Here is a 14,300-nt window from a genome sequence, read left to right as displayed (position 1 = left end):
CAAAAACGTCCAACAAAACAAAAAGACGAAATGGAGAAACAAAACTATGTATAGGGGTTATTACTTTTAAATTGAGATTTTTTACCCTTTTGTGCATTTTTTTTTTATATATAATCGTTGAAAATATAAATATAAAACAAATCTCACTTGAAAATGGTCAGTGAGACAAGACCTGCCAAAATAAGTCAACCCTACTGAAATGATAATCTTATCTCATCACACAGGAGATAATGCCCTAAAGTTACAATTTTGTACTTACTATTTGGGGGCAAAAACTGTTTCTGTATATGATACAGTGAATTTTAAAACACCACAAATGATCTCGAAGATTAGATTGATAACGATGATGAATTCTTCGTTTGCTCATATGAATACTAACCCTAAAACGAGGATTTTTTTACCAAAAAATTGTCAACTTACAGGAGATGGTCTTTTTAAATCATATGATAACCCTGTTTCCCATTTAGAATTATCTTGATAAAATTATGCAAATTCAAAACATTTTTCCAGCAAAATATCTTTGCAAGACAAGATTTTAATCGACATAATTTCTTTTCAACACAAATATTCTTGTTTCATTGCCAATTTTATGCAAAAGATATGATGCTCAAAAAGTCTGTTTCGATTTTTTTTTAATTTATTGATAGATCATAAACCTATCGACTGTTCTGTGTTGGATAGATCTATACATGGAAATGGTGTCTACACAATCTACTCACATGGCTATATCTTCAAGGTTTACTGTGATATGAACACAGACGGAGGCGGTTGGACGGTACATACACTTACATGTTTATAAAATAGTATATATATACATATTAGTAACAATTTGTCAACTTGCTTCTCATATTTTATTAGGTCTTTTCACTTTTTCGTTGAGTCTCTTCTTCTGAATTTTTTTTTTTTTTTTTTATCTTCTTCCACAACTTTTATTTTTGCGTATGATTTTTGTTTCTAAAGATGTTACTTAGATGTTTTGTCCAATTATGACCGAAGCGAAACGAAAAATCCATGTGAGAGCAATTTCCCTTCTATATTTGAAATAAGGGTTATATAAATGTATACCATGAATTGTAGGTGATATAATAGAGACATAAGGTATATTTATTGATTTGAGGTCCTTATCTTCATTTAAATAAAATTGAGACAAAGGTCAAGGGTCAAGGTCATATTCTAAATTTTAACTTTTCCTTGTTTTATGATCTCCTCTGTCATTTTGAAAGATATATATATATATAAGAGAACTAGGGCATTTTTTTTTTTGGCCAAATTGTGATTAAGATATGATACACTTGGTCTGAAACAATCCAACTAAATTATCCGTGAATTGTGTGTTCTCTTATATTTCCTGGGATATATTAACATGATAATAAATGATCAAATGATACCCTGAGGTTTAAGTTCATAACATATTTTCTATACATAGAAAATGCATTTCTTCTTCACACTTCAATACCTTGCACTGAATATTAACGAGTAAGAACAATATTCATATTATATGATACTAAAGTTTCAAAAAATATGCATTGGTTTTTACTTACGAATGATTCAAATTTAGTCATATCGACTTTATATGCTACTTTGTATGGTATATTATGCACACAATAACCTGTTGTTCGTATATGCTGTCCACGAAAATTGTAGGTGATTACAAAAATAAAAGCCCCTTCACATATCTTCTTACGACATGGAAGAACAAAAATGCAGCGGCATTAATAAAAAATAACCATGAGCCTTCAAAAATATACACGAACGACAAAAACTAGATCTTGTGTATATCTTCCACGCAGCGTAAAATCAATATACATATTGTAGATTGAAATATACGTATCCCAATTCGAAGAACACAACAAACACGGATGTCATTCGGTTTAACGAGAGAATTGATCGTGAAAGAATATATAACGGTGGTCAAGTATTGCGAGACGATCGTGAAAGAATATATAACGGTGGTCAAGTATTGCGAGACGATCGTGAAAGCTCTGGTACCAGATCATGAAAGACATTTAATCGAGAAGACATATGAAAGGTCACTAAAAAAACTGATTTAATTAATTTCACAGACAAATACAACAAAATAGAACTGTCTGTCAAAATGATTCAACATTATGATCAGTATGTGAGAAAATTCAGTTTTAAAAGTACATAGTTTTTACAAAACAACAAAAGGCAAATTGCTTCTCGACATTTCAATGACATAAAAATTGACACAAACATGATTTTTCAAAAATTCGAATAAAATAAACTACTTTTCTCCGAATAAAGGCATTCTATTTGAATGAATCAAATGGTTCTCCTAGTTATTTTGTATAAACATAATCTGAAATTTGGTAGAAAAAGAAATATTTACATAAAATTGATTTTTCGGATCATGAAAGATCACGTACCGCTTTTTAAAGATCTTGGAAAGGATCGTGAAAGATCTGATGCGAGGAAGACGTTCAAATTATTCTTCAATTATATGATAATCAATATTTAATGGATGAAGTAAATATAGGAAGATGTGGTGTGAGTGCCAATGAGACAACTCTCCATCCAAATAACAATTTATAAAAGTAAACCATTATAGGTCAATGTATGGCATTCAACACCGAGCCTTGGCTCACACCGAACATAAAGCTATAAAGGACCCCAAAATTACTAGTGTAAAACCATTCAAACGGGAAAGCAACGGTATAATCTAACAGTGGCGTAGCTTGTATGTATGCTCAGATGCTCATGCAAGCATCCACATCATTTTGACAGCGGAAAAAATATAACTAAAGATATGTTCGCAGCAGTTAAACTCGGAGGTATCCTTATGTAACAAAGGTTAGGATTTACGAGTTGGTTAACCGTTATGGAATAACCGTGTCACAAATGATATCGGATATGTTCCTTACGTCGTAACTACAATCCCCTTCCCTTTCCTGAATGTGACCTACCGAATTAGACTATTTACCGGATTTGTTATCACATGAGCAACACGACGGGTGCCGCATGTGGAGCAGGATCTGCTTACCCTTCCGGAGCACCTGAGATCACCCCTAGTGTTTTGGTGGGGTTCGTGTTGTTTATTCTTTAGTTTTCTATGTTGTGTCGTGTGTGCTGTTGTTTGTTTGTCTTTTTCATTTTTAGCCATGGCGTTGTCAGTTTGTTTTAGATTTATGAGTTTGACTGTCCCTTTGGTATTTTTCGGCTTCTTTTAGGATATGAGGATATCATCCAGTTATTTCCGATGAAGTATGCGTGGTCTTTTATTAAGGATAATTTAGTTCATGTAATAAAACAAGATATCGCAGAAAAGTGTTCTCGATTTTTTTCATAAAAAGATTACGTCGTCGGCTACGGCAAGTGCAGAAAATGATGCACATATCCTCTGACATGTTTCATCTGAAATTGAGCCTACCGGAGCGATGGGTTCTACAACTGACTAACAACATAACTGACAACTAAACCACCATATCCTGATATCGTTTCCTGTGAAATGAACGACGACGTGAAAAAAACTAATCTGTAATAGAGTGTGATCATTCCTAGGCTAATCAGAAAATTCCAGTTCCTATCTAGGTCCACATGTTAATTTTATTTTCAATAAAAGAACAAAGTTCCTATGTCCCCTGCATTGCACATATTTTATGTAACCAATGAACAAGAGCAATAACTAATAAGAATTAATGTTTTTCCTTTTCCTTTTATTTTTAATGGAGAAATAAAAGCTTTAGAGAAAATGCAATGGGATTTCCATTTTAATTTTTATTTCAAAAGGTCAAATCTTATTTTTTCGAAATTGTCATTGCTGATGTTATAAAAATCTGGCAAGAACTGTACACATGAGAGTGCAAACAAGACCGGATGGACTGACACCAGGTATTTCGATGATGTCCCCTGCGACGCGTTAATGGGATCACTTCAGTTCCTATATTCCGAAGTGTGATAGGGCCATTTTTTGAGAAATGCTAGAAAAGGTGATCACTTCAGTTCCTTTATACAGAAGTGCCGCTGTGATAGGGCCATTTATGAGATGTCAAATATTAAGATTGGTGAGAAACTTTTTCATCAAATAAATAAATTATGTTTCGAGAATTTCGAGAAAACATTAGAATTATGTTTGAAATATAATTATATGAATTGGTGGGTATTTTGAAATTAAACAAAAATCTATATAACCAGTGTCGGATTCTATGGGAGCAAATGTGCCTACAGGAACAACGTCTGAAAAAATACAATTTTTTTCTGCATAAAATAGTCCAAAAAAAAATTCGCATCGCTCCGCTCGGCGAAGGCATCCACATCATTTCAACCCTGGCTACGCCACTGATCTATATAAAAAAAATGTTTAGTTTTGTGGTCAAGTCCGTATCGGAGGTTCGTTCAGCTATAGAATAACTGTCTGTTACATGTATGATTGTGAGGTGTACATTCTATACTTCTGCAAGGTTTCAAATAACATTGACTTCATTAGCATCATTTGACAATGTTCGTTTTATGTTGTTTCGCTTGTATACCTGTATGCTATAGCGCCACGGTATTTGGTGTATGGTGTACATGTCTGTCTGCATGTATGACGTCAATTGAATTTGATATATTCAATGATAGTAAGATGTCTATGTCTGGCTGTCGGTCAGGGTTCATATACTTTCGACCTCATGCTCCGAATTAATTGGACAAACATAACTTTTACATTTGTCAGTTTCTAAGGTACCATAATGATCGGAACACCTATATTTAGTTTACGGGATGTTTGTAGAGATCTGTATGGCATGGTTCATCTGACCGTGACCTTTTTTTATGAACCTTTGACAATCTTAAGCGTATTTGACACTTCTAGTAAAACCTTTAATATTACAGACGTTCAACAAATATACTATCATAAGTAAAGCAGACGAGATATTTCATCATTTGCGCTCTGGTATTCTTAAGTCTGTAGTATATAGTTACCTCATTGGAAATCAATCCACATCTGCTACGTTGTATATAAAGATACATAGAACTTAAGAAGGTACTTGTGAACAACATATTGGTTATTGTTCAATCACAAATAATTCATGAAAGATGCTGTTTTGCTGTAAGTTTTTGGTTGATATTTAACATTTTAGATTAAACGCTGCATACCCATATTATTGGCTAAATAGTGGCGGTCTGTTTATTGTACTAGACTGATTGTCAGAGCTGAATTTGTCACACTGACTCGTTCTTAGGTTGATTGTTTTTTAACCTTCGAGGTGAAGTGTTGAATTTGAAAAAAAAATGATAGCTTTAATGTTCATCCTTATACAAATAGTTACAGGCTTCAACCAGTTGAAGGTATATCAAGTGGTAAAATAAATGATGATTTCTGATTACTAGTGTTAAGTCTGGTCACGCATTATGTTTCACGATCAAAATAATGCGTTGCCTGATCTTTCACGATCAAGTTTGATGAAAATTCAACAAAATTCAAGGTTTTCATAAACAAATTAACAGTTCTTTTTTTTAATTAATTCCATAGACATGCATTGTGCCTTTTGTTTTTTTTCATAAAGTACTGCAATTTTTTTTTTTTATTTTATTGCACAGTAGTGTTAGGGAAGTTGAACCATTATGAGACATATGTTCTTGTTCGGATTTGTTCAGCGTTTTGAAAACTCAGCGATTTTTGCACAGATTTTGAACTAGAATTTACATTAATCTTCTTTCATGATCCGGTACCAGAGCTTTCACGATTGTCTCGCAATACTTCACCAACGATGGATATTCCTTCACGATCATTTCTCTCGTTAAACCGAATGACACCCGTGGCAAATAACTCATATACGCCCGAAAAAAAAGTTCTGTCCGTTTTACTAATAGCACACATACATTTGTATTGTTACTAAAACGAAAACTCCTAAAACATATAAATAATTACCGAAACTGTCCAGCTTATGCTGACATCTAGAACTGTAAACCTTTACAAAATTATCGCTAGTAATCTATTCAATTTTGTGCAGCTAAAATGTACGTTAACAGTAATTAAAAAAAACCAAATACCATATACTTCTCTCACTTTAAATTAAAAAAAAATCATAATATATCTCTTCAATATCTCTTCAATACATAGATAGGGTTATGTTTTTATACTTTACATTGTAGGTTTTCCAACGCAGAGTACATGGAGATATAGGATTTTACCGGGGATGGTCAGAATATGAGGATGGGTTTGGTGATGTATTACATGACTTTTGGCTAGGTATTTCTCATTTTGACTTAATTTTCATTGAAAAAATAATATGCTTACAATACAAATTCATCTATCCAAGGGATTTGACAACACTTCGATCTGTTTTTTTTTTTTTTTTTTTTTTTTTTTTGTTCAAGTTTTCATTATTGTTATTATTATTATTAGTAGTAGTAGTAGTAGTAGTAGTAGTAGTAGTAGTAAATAAGTTATGCATCTTTGAATCAATAACCAAAATATCTAGTATGTTTGATGTACACAATACAATGTGAACATGAACATGAATATAGAAATTCATTTAAAGTCATATGAAACTTCAAATTATTAAAGAACAATTATTCATATGATTTTTTAGTAAACAATTTGCCGAAATATATGTTTTCCGTATGCGATGACCTTTTCGTAAAAATCAGGTCATCGCAATACGCATGGATCAATCATTTAAAAATAAACTATTATCTTAATTATTGTACATGTTGCAAAATGTAAGTATACACGTGCTCAATATCCATGCTTCTTATTTTGATTGTTTACTAAGGTGATAATTGGTAAACTACGGCTTCAAAACACGACAATTGATTAGCCAGCATATTTTTAACATCATAACAGATCGAGAGAATTTAGTTTTGGCGATTATACGATATGGATGCGTAATAAATGTTGAATCGTGCGCAGAAGACTAAGTTTATGACATATACATGCATTGGTTCCAGAATTGGGTAAACATTATTTTTACCCAGTCACTCGTTTTATATGACTAACTTCAAAACTTTATTTAGTACATAGTTTGTTTTAAAATGTACTGTACTTGTCAGGAAAATGGCAGTTGTTATCTTATAGTTCGTTTCTGTGTGTGTTGCATTGTCTTTTTTTTTTTTGTTGCCTTTCAGTGTTTCTGCTACTTCGTTGTTTTCTCTTATAGTTGATGTGTTTCTCTCGGTTTTTGTTTGTATCCCGGATTTATTTTCTCTCAATCGATTTATGACTTATGAGCAGCGGTATACTACTGTTGCATTTAATATTCAAACAATAAATCATTTCCTTTGTTCATTTTTTTATTGGAATTTTAGAGGTGGTATATTAATAAATATAGTGTTTAAGGTTATATCATGAAATTATATAATTCTGAAATTATAGTTTCATTGCTGTGTTAATTTTTTTTTTAAATTGTTGTTCAAATTTAAAGCCAAGGGCAATGACTATTAAATAGATTATAAATTGATAAAATTCAATAGATAGATACGGCGTCTACATCGTCCACCAATCCTGTCTTTATCGTTGACATTGTCGATATCGTGATGTTTACAACATCGTGACGACATTGTCTTCGCCGGTTTTCTTGTCGTCTCCATCGTTGACATCGTCGATATTGTAATGTTAACAACATCGTGACGACATCGTCTACATCGTCTACATCGTCCCCTTCTTTGTCAACATCGTTGACATTGCAAAGATCGCGAAGTTGACAACATTGTTACAACATTGCTACATCGTCCTACTTGCTGTCTACATTGTTGACAACACCGATATTACTGTGCTAGCTATAGATACACTCAGTATTTGTTTCATAATGGGCATCGTGCGACTTTGTCAGAGACGGAATCACACATCATAGATTACGTTGTGTTTTTTTTTAAACAGTGTTTTACATTGTCATATCGGTGCCTTTTATAGCTGACTATGCGGTATGGGCTTTTCTCATTGTTGAAGGCCGTACGGTGACCTATAGTTAATGTCTGTGTAATTTTAACTCTTGTGGATAGTTGTCTCATTGGCAATCATACCACATCTTCTTTTTTATTTGTACAATATTGTGTCGACATAGTCTGCTTTAAGATGTGGACAATATCTGTACTACATTGTACACTGGACATGAATGGAGTTGGTCGAATATGGTTTAGAATAGGTCGAACATGGTTCAAACGTGTTCAAGAATGAAATTAAGTACTGGAAGACTTTAAGTAGAGAACAAGTTCAGACTGTTAAGTATGGTTGAGACTACAGTTGAGTAATATCAAGAAAATTTCAGACCAATTCCGACTGATCGAGTACAAATCAGTACATTTAAGTGTAGCTATAGGCAATTTCAGACTTTCATTGGTTTGTAGTGTAAATAAAGTATATGTATTTTTACTGTTGGATAATATTTTATGTCAAATATTAATATTATGTTTCGCGTAAATAATTCACATGATATATCATGTATATTTGTTTTATTATCATATTTATACCTTTAATTGTAATTTTTATTAAAATATCTACATATTTATTTATCTTTAAGGAAATTCAAAGATTCATACGCTGACTAAGTATGTAAAGACAGAATTAAGAATAGACATGACGAATAATAAATGGAATCGGGGATATGCTAAATATAGGGTCTTTTACTTAAAAAACGCATCGCATAAATACCAACTGAAAGTCAGTGGCTACAGTGGAAATGCTGGTAAGTTATATTGAAGGGATGCTATTTAGTTATTAATGGGACGTGTGTGTGTGTGCATTCGTGCAATTATACTCATTTTCGTATATGTCGTTTATCAGGATAGTTACAAACGGTTTTACCCGTAGGTTTTTGTTTTTTTATTTCTATGTGTGAATCACCGTGTTCACCTTGCAATTTTACTTGCTAGTTTTTTTCATCTGTTATTTAACTTTCTTTATATATATTATTCGCATCAAGAACGTGGCTAATATATTTTGTAAGATATTCGATCTTTCACGGAGCACTAGCTACGAGATATATAAAAAAAATAAAGTATGTTTGTTTATTTTTGTTGAATTACAAATGCATTAACATAGTAAAATCCTAATTCGCCTAAAGCAATCAATATGCGAAGAGTTATTGATGATGAATTATTCACAAATAATATTTCAAAGCACGGTTAAATATTTGAGCATCTAAAACCTACTACAGGTGGTGGTTATATTCCTCAGTCATGGTTGTCCTTGATGTATTTGAATATGTACCACTTTGGTAATAATACAGCTCCATGTGTATTGAAATACTAATATTTTCAGTGTTTTTTAATAATTTATTTTAGGAGCGATTAAGATGAAGGTAAATTCAGAAAGACTCCCTAGATGCACTAATATTTATTTCAAAAATTACTTGCACGCGAATGCTCGTATAGTTTGATATTCTACCATTGAGATATCGGAGCACATATATTATATATCCTATACAAATCTATATATTTACGTACATAAATGATGTTTTAAGGAGACAAATATTCTAGAATCAACACCAATCAATGAGTTTAACGCAAATGTGATAAGTTATTTTGAATGGACATTGTACTTGAAAGCATTTTATTTTAATTGTAGGTGATAGTTTAAATTATCATAATGGAGTGAAGTTCTCTACTAAAGACAGAGAACATGATGGAGGCACCTGTGCTCAAAGATTTCGAGGGGCATGGTGGTATAAGTCTTGTTTTGACTCCGACCTAAACGGTCGTTTCACTTTTATGACTTGGAAAAGTTGGACCTACCAGGTTTTCACGATTCGGAGGTCAACGATGATGCTTCGCAGATACTGATATATTTATATTAAAACAACAGCAACAATTATGATAGTTTCACTATTTTATTTTTAATAATCGGATTTCTCCGAAAGATTTTTAGCACATCTCAAAGTTTAATTCGCATAAGATTATTTCAAGTGTGTTATCCATAACGTCCAGTGGCTATATGTATATCCTGTAATAGAGGCCGTCCAGGATAAAGATAAAGAAAATCTTGACTGCCACTAGAAAATGGGAATAGTTTATCTTCCACATGTTCAAACAAGCCATCTACAGACCACTCGTCGAGTCATTGAAAGGGAAAATTAAGTAAAGTAAAAGAAAAAAGAAAATGAACTCCGTGAAAAATTCAATACGGAGGCCCTTATCAAATGGCAAAATCATAAGATCAAAAACGAATGAATAACAACTGCCATATTCCTGGCTTGGAATAATAGGTTTTTGGGGGTACTTTTTTTAAACAGCTAGTAAAACCAGTTACTATGCCATAAAATATTTAAATCACAAAATTACCTTTTGAAGACATATTTTTTTACAACGGATTTCCAAAAGGAAAATATAGGAAACAAAAAGAAATCGAAAGGAAAACAAGAGTGATGAAAATAATCCTTCAGAATAAGGTTGATCAAAACGAACACCAAAGATAGAGTGGTGAGAGATAGGCGAAAGACAATACTTTATTCCCCGGAAAATTTTATTTCAACTTCTACTTTAACCATAAAACCTTTACATTTCGTTAATCAAGTTAATGTATGAAGCAGCATATCTTTTTACTGGATTTTGATACCAATAACGACAACGTCTGCTACTCTCGTGCGAATATGGAATGATACAAATACCACACCGTGAAATAGCAACCCTAAATAAAAACGAATACTAGTATTAGATATACAATTACTTTTGCGAAACTGTTTCAACCAAATCCGTTTTCATGAAGCACCATTCATTTCACTTCAAACGTTTTACATTGCACAAAATCGCCTGAATATCACACAATGGCCATTCTAGCATCACAGTCCTCGCAAAGTATTGATTACAACATGTTTAATGCTAATTAGAAAATGATATAACAAACAAAAATCAATAGTTATTGGCGAAACAGTTTAACCAAGATAAAGTCTTAATCAAGATGGTAACACATACTAGAAAGATCAGTCGAGATTATTTCACCAATGGCGGGGACCGTGCAATTAACAATTCTTGCACTTTTTGTGAAAGTTGAATATGTCTTACATTGCCCATTTTGGGAGGGTTCGCCAACTTATTGAACTAAATAAAAGAATGATTGATTTCGATTCTTTTTCTTTGTCGAAATTAGTTTCACTTTTTCAGATTTGGCATTCGTTGAACTTTTAATGCCATTAGCAGTTACCAATTTACGCAATGCGTTTTTTAGCTCACCTGGCCCACAGGGCCAAGTAAGCTTTTCTCATCACTTGGCGTCCGTCGTCCATCGTCGTCGTCGTCCGTCGTCGTCATCCGTCGTCGTCATCCGTCGTCGTTATCTTTTACAAAATCTTTTCCTCTGAAACTACGGGGCCAAATTAAACCATAATTAGCCACAATCATTATTGAGGTATCTAGTTTGAAAAATTTGTCCGGTGACCCTGCACACCAACCAAGATGACCACCATGGCTAAAAATAAAACATAGGGGTAAAATGTAGATTTTGGTTTATATCTCTGAAACCATAGCATTAGAGCAAGTCTGATATTGGATAAAGTTGTATTAGGTCAAGATCTATCTGCCCTGAAATTTTTAGATGAATCGGAAAACCCGTTGATGGGTTACTACCTTAAATTGGTAATTTAAGGAAATTTTGGCGGTTTTGGTTATTATCTTTAATATTATTAAAGATAGAAATAAACTGTAAACAGCAATAATGTTCAGCAAAGTAAGATCTACAAATAAGTATAATGACCAAAATGATCAGTTGACCTCTTAAGGAGTAATTGCCCTTTAAAGTACATTTTTACCTATTTTTTCTAAATTTTTGTTATCTTTTGCATAAATCTTCTCCTCTGAAGCTACTAAGACAAATTTAACCGAACTTGTTCACAATCATCATTACGGTATCTTATTTAAAAATGTGTCCGATGACCTCGCTTGTGAACCAAGATGACCTGCATGGCTAAAAGTAATACATAGGGTAAAATGCAGTTTTTAGCTCATATCTCTGAAACAAAAGCATTTAGAGAAAATCTGCTGGGATGAAATTGTTCATTAGGTCAAGATCTATCAGCCCTGAAATTTTCAGACCAATCAGGGAACTTGTTGTTGGGCTGCTGCCACTGAATTGGTAATTTTAAGAAAATTTTGCAGCTGTTGGTTATTATTTTGAATATTATTATAGATAGAGATAAACTGTAAAAGGAATTATGTACAGCAAAGTAAGAGCTACAAATAAGTCAACTTGACCAATGTGGTCAATTGACCCCTTAAGGAGTTATTGTCCTTTATAGTTAATTTTTAACAATTTTCATAAATTTTTACAAAATATTTTCCACTGTCACTCCTGGGCCAATTTCATTATAGATAGAGATAATTGTAACTAGCAAGATTGTTTAATAAAGTAAGATCTACAAACACATCACCAACACCAAAACACAATTTTGTCCTGAATCCATCTGTGTCATTGTTTAATATGCACATAGACCAAGGTGAGCGACACAGGCTCTTCAGAGCCTCTATTTATTTTTTCTTATAGACCTCCTAACACGAGGCCCAACACTGTCAGCGGTATCGGACTGTTATTTTTCATTATCGTCATCAACGCTAGAACTATTAGTTTGATTTCTTCCGGCTCTCTACTCTGAACATTTGACGGCGCTTAACTATATGCAGGGGCAGATGCTCGGTCTTACTTGGTATAAGTTGCCATTTTTTCTTTAAAATAAAAATTTCAAGGAAAATTCAAAACGGAAGTCTTTTAGCAATTGTCAAAATCAAAAAACTCAAATCGAAAACAACTGCCATATTGACTTGGCTAGGCATTTTTTTAAGGTAGCAAATGAAGGATAAATATGGTTTTAAAAAAGATCAATGTCGATGGGTCGGAGAAAAAAACTACCTCATTTTGAAATCTAGACATCCTTTAATTGATCTTATTGATGTTGCCATCAGTTGGATACCTAAGTAAAAACACTGACGATGAAATGAAAAAAATATTGACCACATGTTAATTGAAGGTTCAATATCATCAAAACGTGATTAGCGTGTGCACGACACGCGTTTCTGAATAAGACCTCCCTCGTTGTACGCCCGTCACCACAGAATATAGTTAAAGCATAACATACAAAAAGTGTAAGTATTGTTACTATGTATATGCACTAGAAAGTTCCGACTACTTCATCATTTGAATGATTCTATAACCAAAAGAATAGAACTACACTCAAATACACAAATTAAGATGGCACTGTTGAGATTAAAAGATTGAACACCACAGCTTTCCAATAAATTATCCTTTAACCAGCTTAGAGAAACAACCGTGAAAACTCCACAAAGAAAACTAAAGACTAACCAATAAGACCTCGGTTTAAATCAAAGTTACCCTTTTACCAGTAAACATTAGGTAATATATTAAAAAAAATGTAAACCATAAAAAAGTAGGAAGAAATTAGTAGTGGCTATGAAACAGAAACGTATGGCTGCCTTTATTGGAGATACAGATATTCTATACAAATGTTAAACGATCAGCACAATTAAGATGGCGTCTGTAAGTCGGGCGAATATAGACAATAATAGTCCATTGACTTGACATATCAACGATATAAGGGTGAGGATTAGAAACGGATAAATGCGAGTTTCTACCTAGCTTTTTTCACGTTTCGGGTCGAAAGATATGTCAAGTCAATGCAATATTATTGTCTTTATACTGCAATCTAAAAGTGTTGTGTCATGTGTTAAAGTTATTTATTTGATTTTTAAGTAATGGGAAATACCCCCTTTTAAAAAGGCCTCATATCAGGCGGCGAAATATACAACACAATAAAATGTACATTACCTGTTGCGCACGAATTCGTTTGAGTATGGACTAAAATATCAACAATAAGTATAAAACATAATGATTTATAGATTTCAAACATAAAATATTTACATAGTTTATTAAAGAAAACTCATCCGCAGAAGACTGCGTAACAGGAGCATATTATACACAATATAAATCACAACATATTTCATAATACATTCAGTATACATTTTTATATTATACATCTTCAGAAATAAAGCTTTGTTTATTGCAATTTTAAATCAGACAAGCATCTTTTCTACCTTTTGAATAAAAATTGACAGCTTAGACAGCACATTATTATTACAATATTTAAGCATACCCAGTACTTTTATAACATTTGGATACTTTAAATAATATAGAGGTATGAACTTCCCCCTTAAATCTTTAACTTCACAATTGGTACATATACATATATAGTGGTACACATCCCCAAGACCAGCTTTACAAAGTGGACAAAGTCTCTCATTTCGTGGTACATTTCTCCATCTTCCTGTTTCAATGGGAAACTTTGTATTACATACCCTTAGTTTACATATATTTACTCTATGACCCCGCCTCAATTTTATCAGATATGGTTCTACGCAAA

General features: G+C 32.8%; 1 protein-coding gene across 1 annotated transcript in view; it reads left to right on the top strand.

The window, feature by feature from the left end:
* The window catches only part of LOC143074161 (uncharacterized), a 48,445-nt gene extending 38,725 nt beyond the window's left edge, over positions 1–9,720 (top strand). The window contains exons 3-6 of the mRNA XM_076249711.1: positions 648–775; positions 6,094–6,190; positions 8,460–8,624; positions 9,506–9,720. Coding sequence (XP_076105826.1) covers positions 648–775; positions 6,094–6,190; positions 8,460–8,624; positions 9,506–9,720 — 605 coding nt within the window. The remainder of the gene's footprint in view (positions 1–647; positions 776–6,093; positions 6,191–8,459; positions 8,625–9,505) is intronic.
* The last annotated feature ends 4,580 nt before the right edge of the window (positions 9,721–14,300 follow it).

Source organism: Mytilus galloprovincialis, chromosome 5 (assembly GCF_965363235.1).
Source record: "Mytilus galloprovincialis chromosome 5, xbMytGall1.hap1.1, whole genome shotgun sequence".
Taxonomy (NCBI): domain Eukaryota; kingdom Metazoa; phylum Mollusca; class Bivalvia; order Mytilida; family Mytilidae; genus Mytilus; species Mytilus galloprovincialis.
Note: the sequence above shows the minus strand (reverse complement) of the source record. Positions and strands in the feature narration are given on the sequence as shown.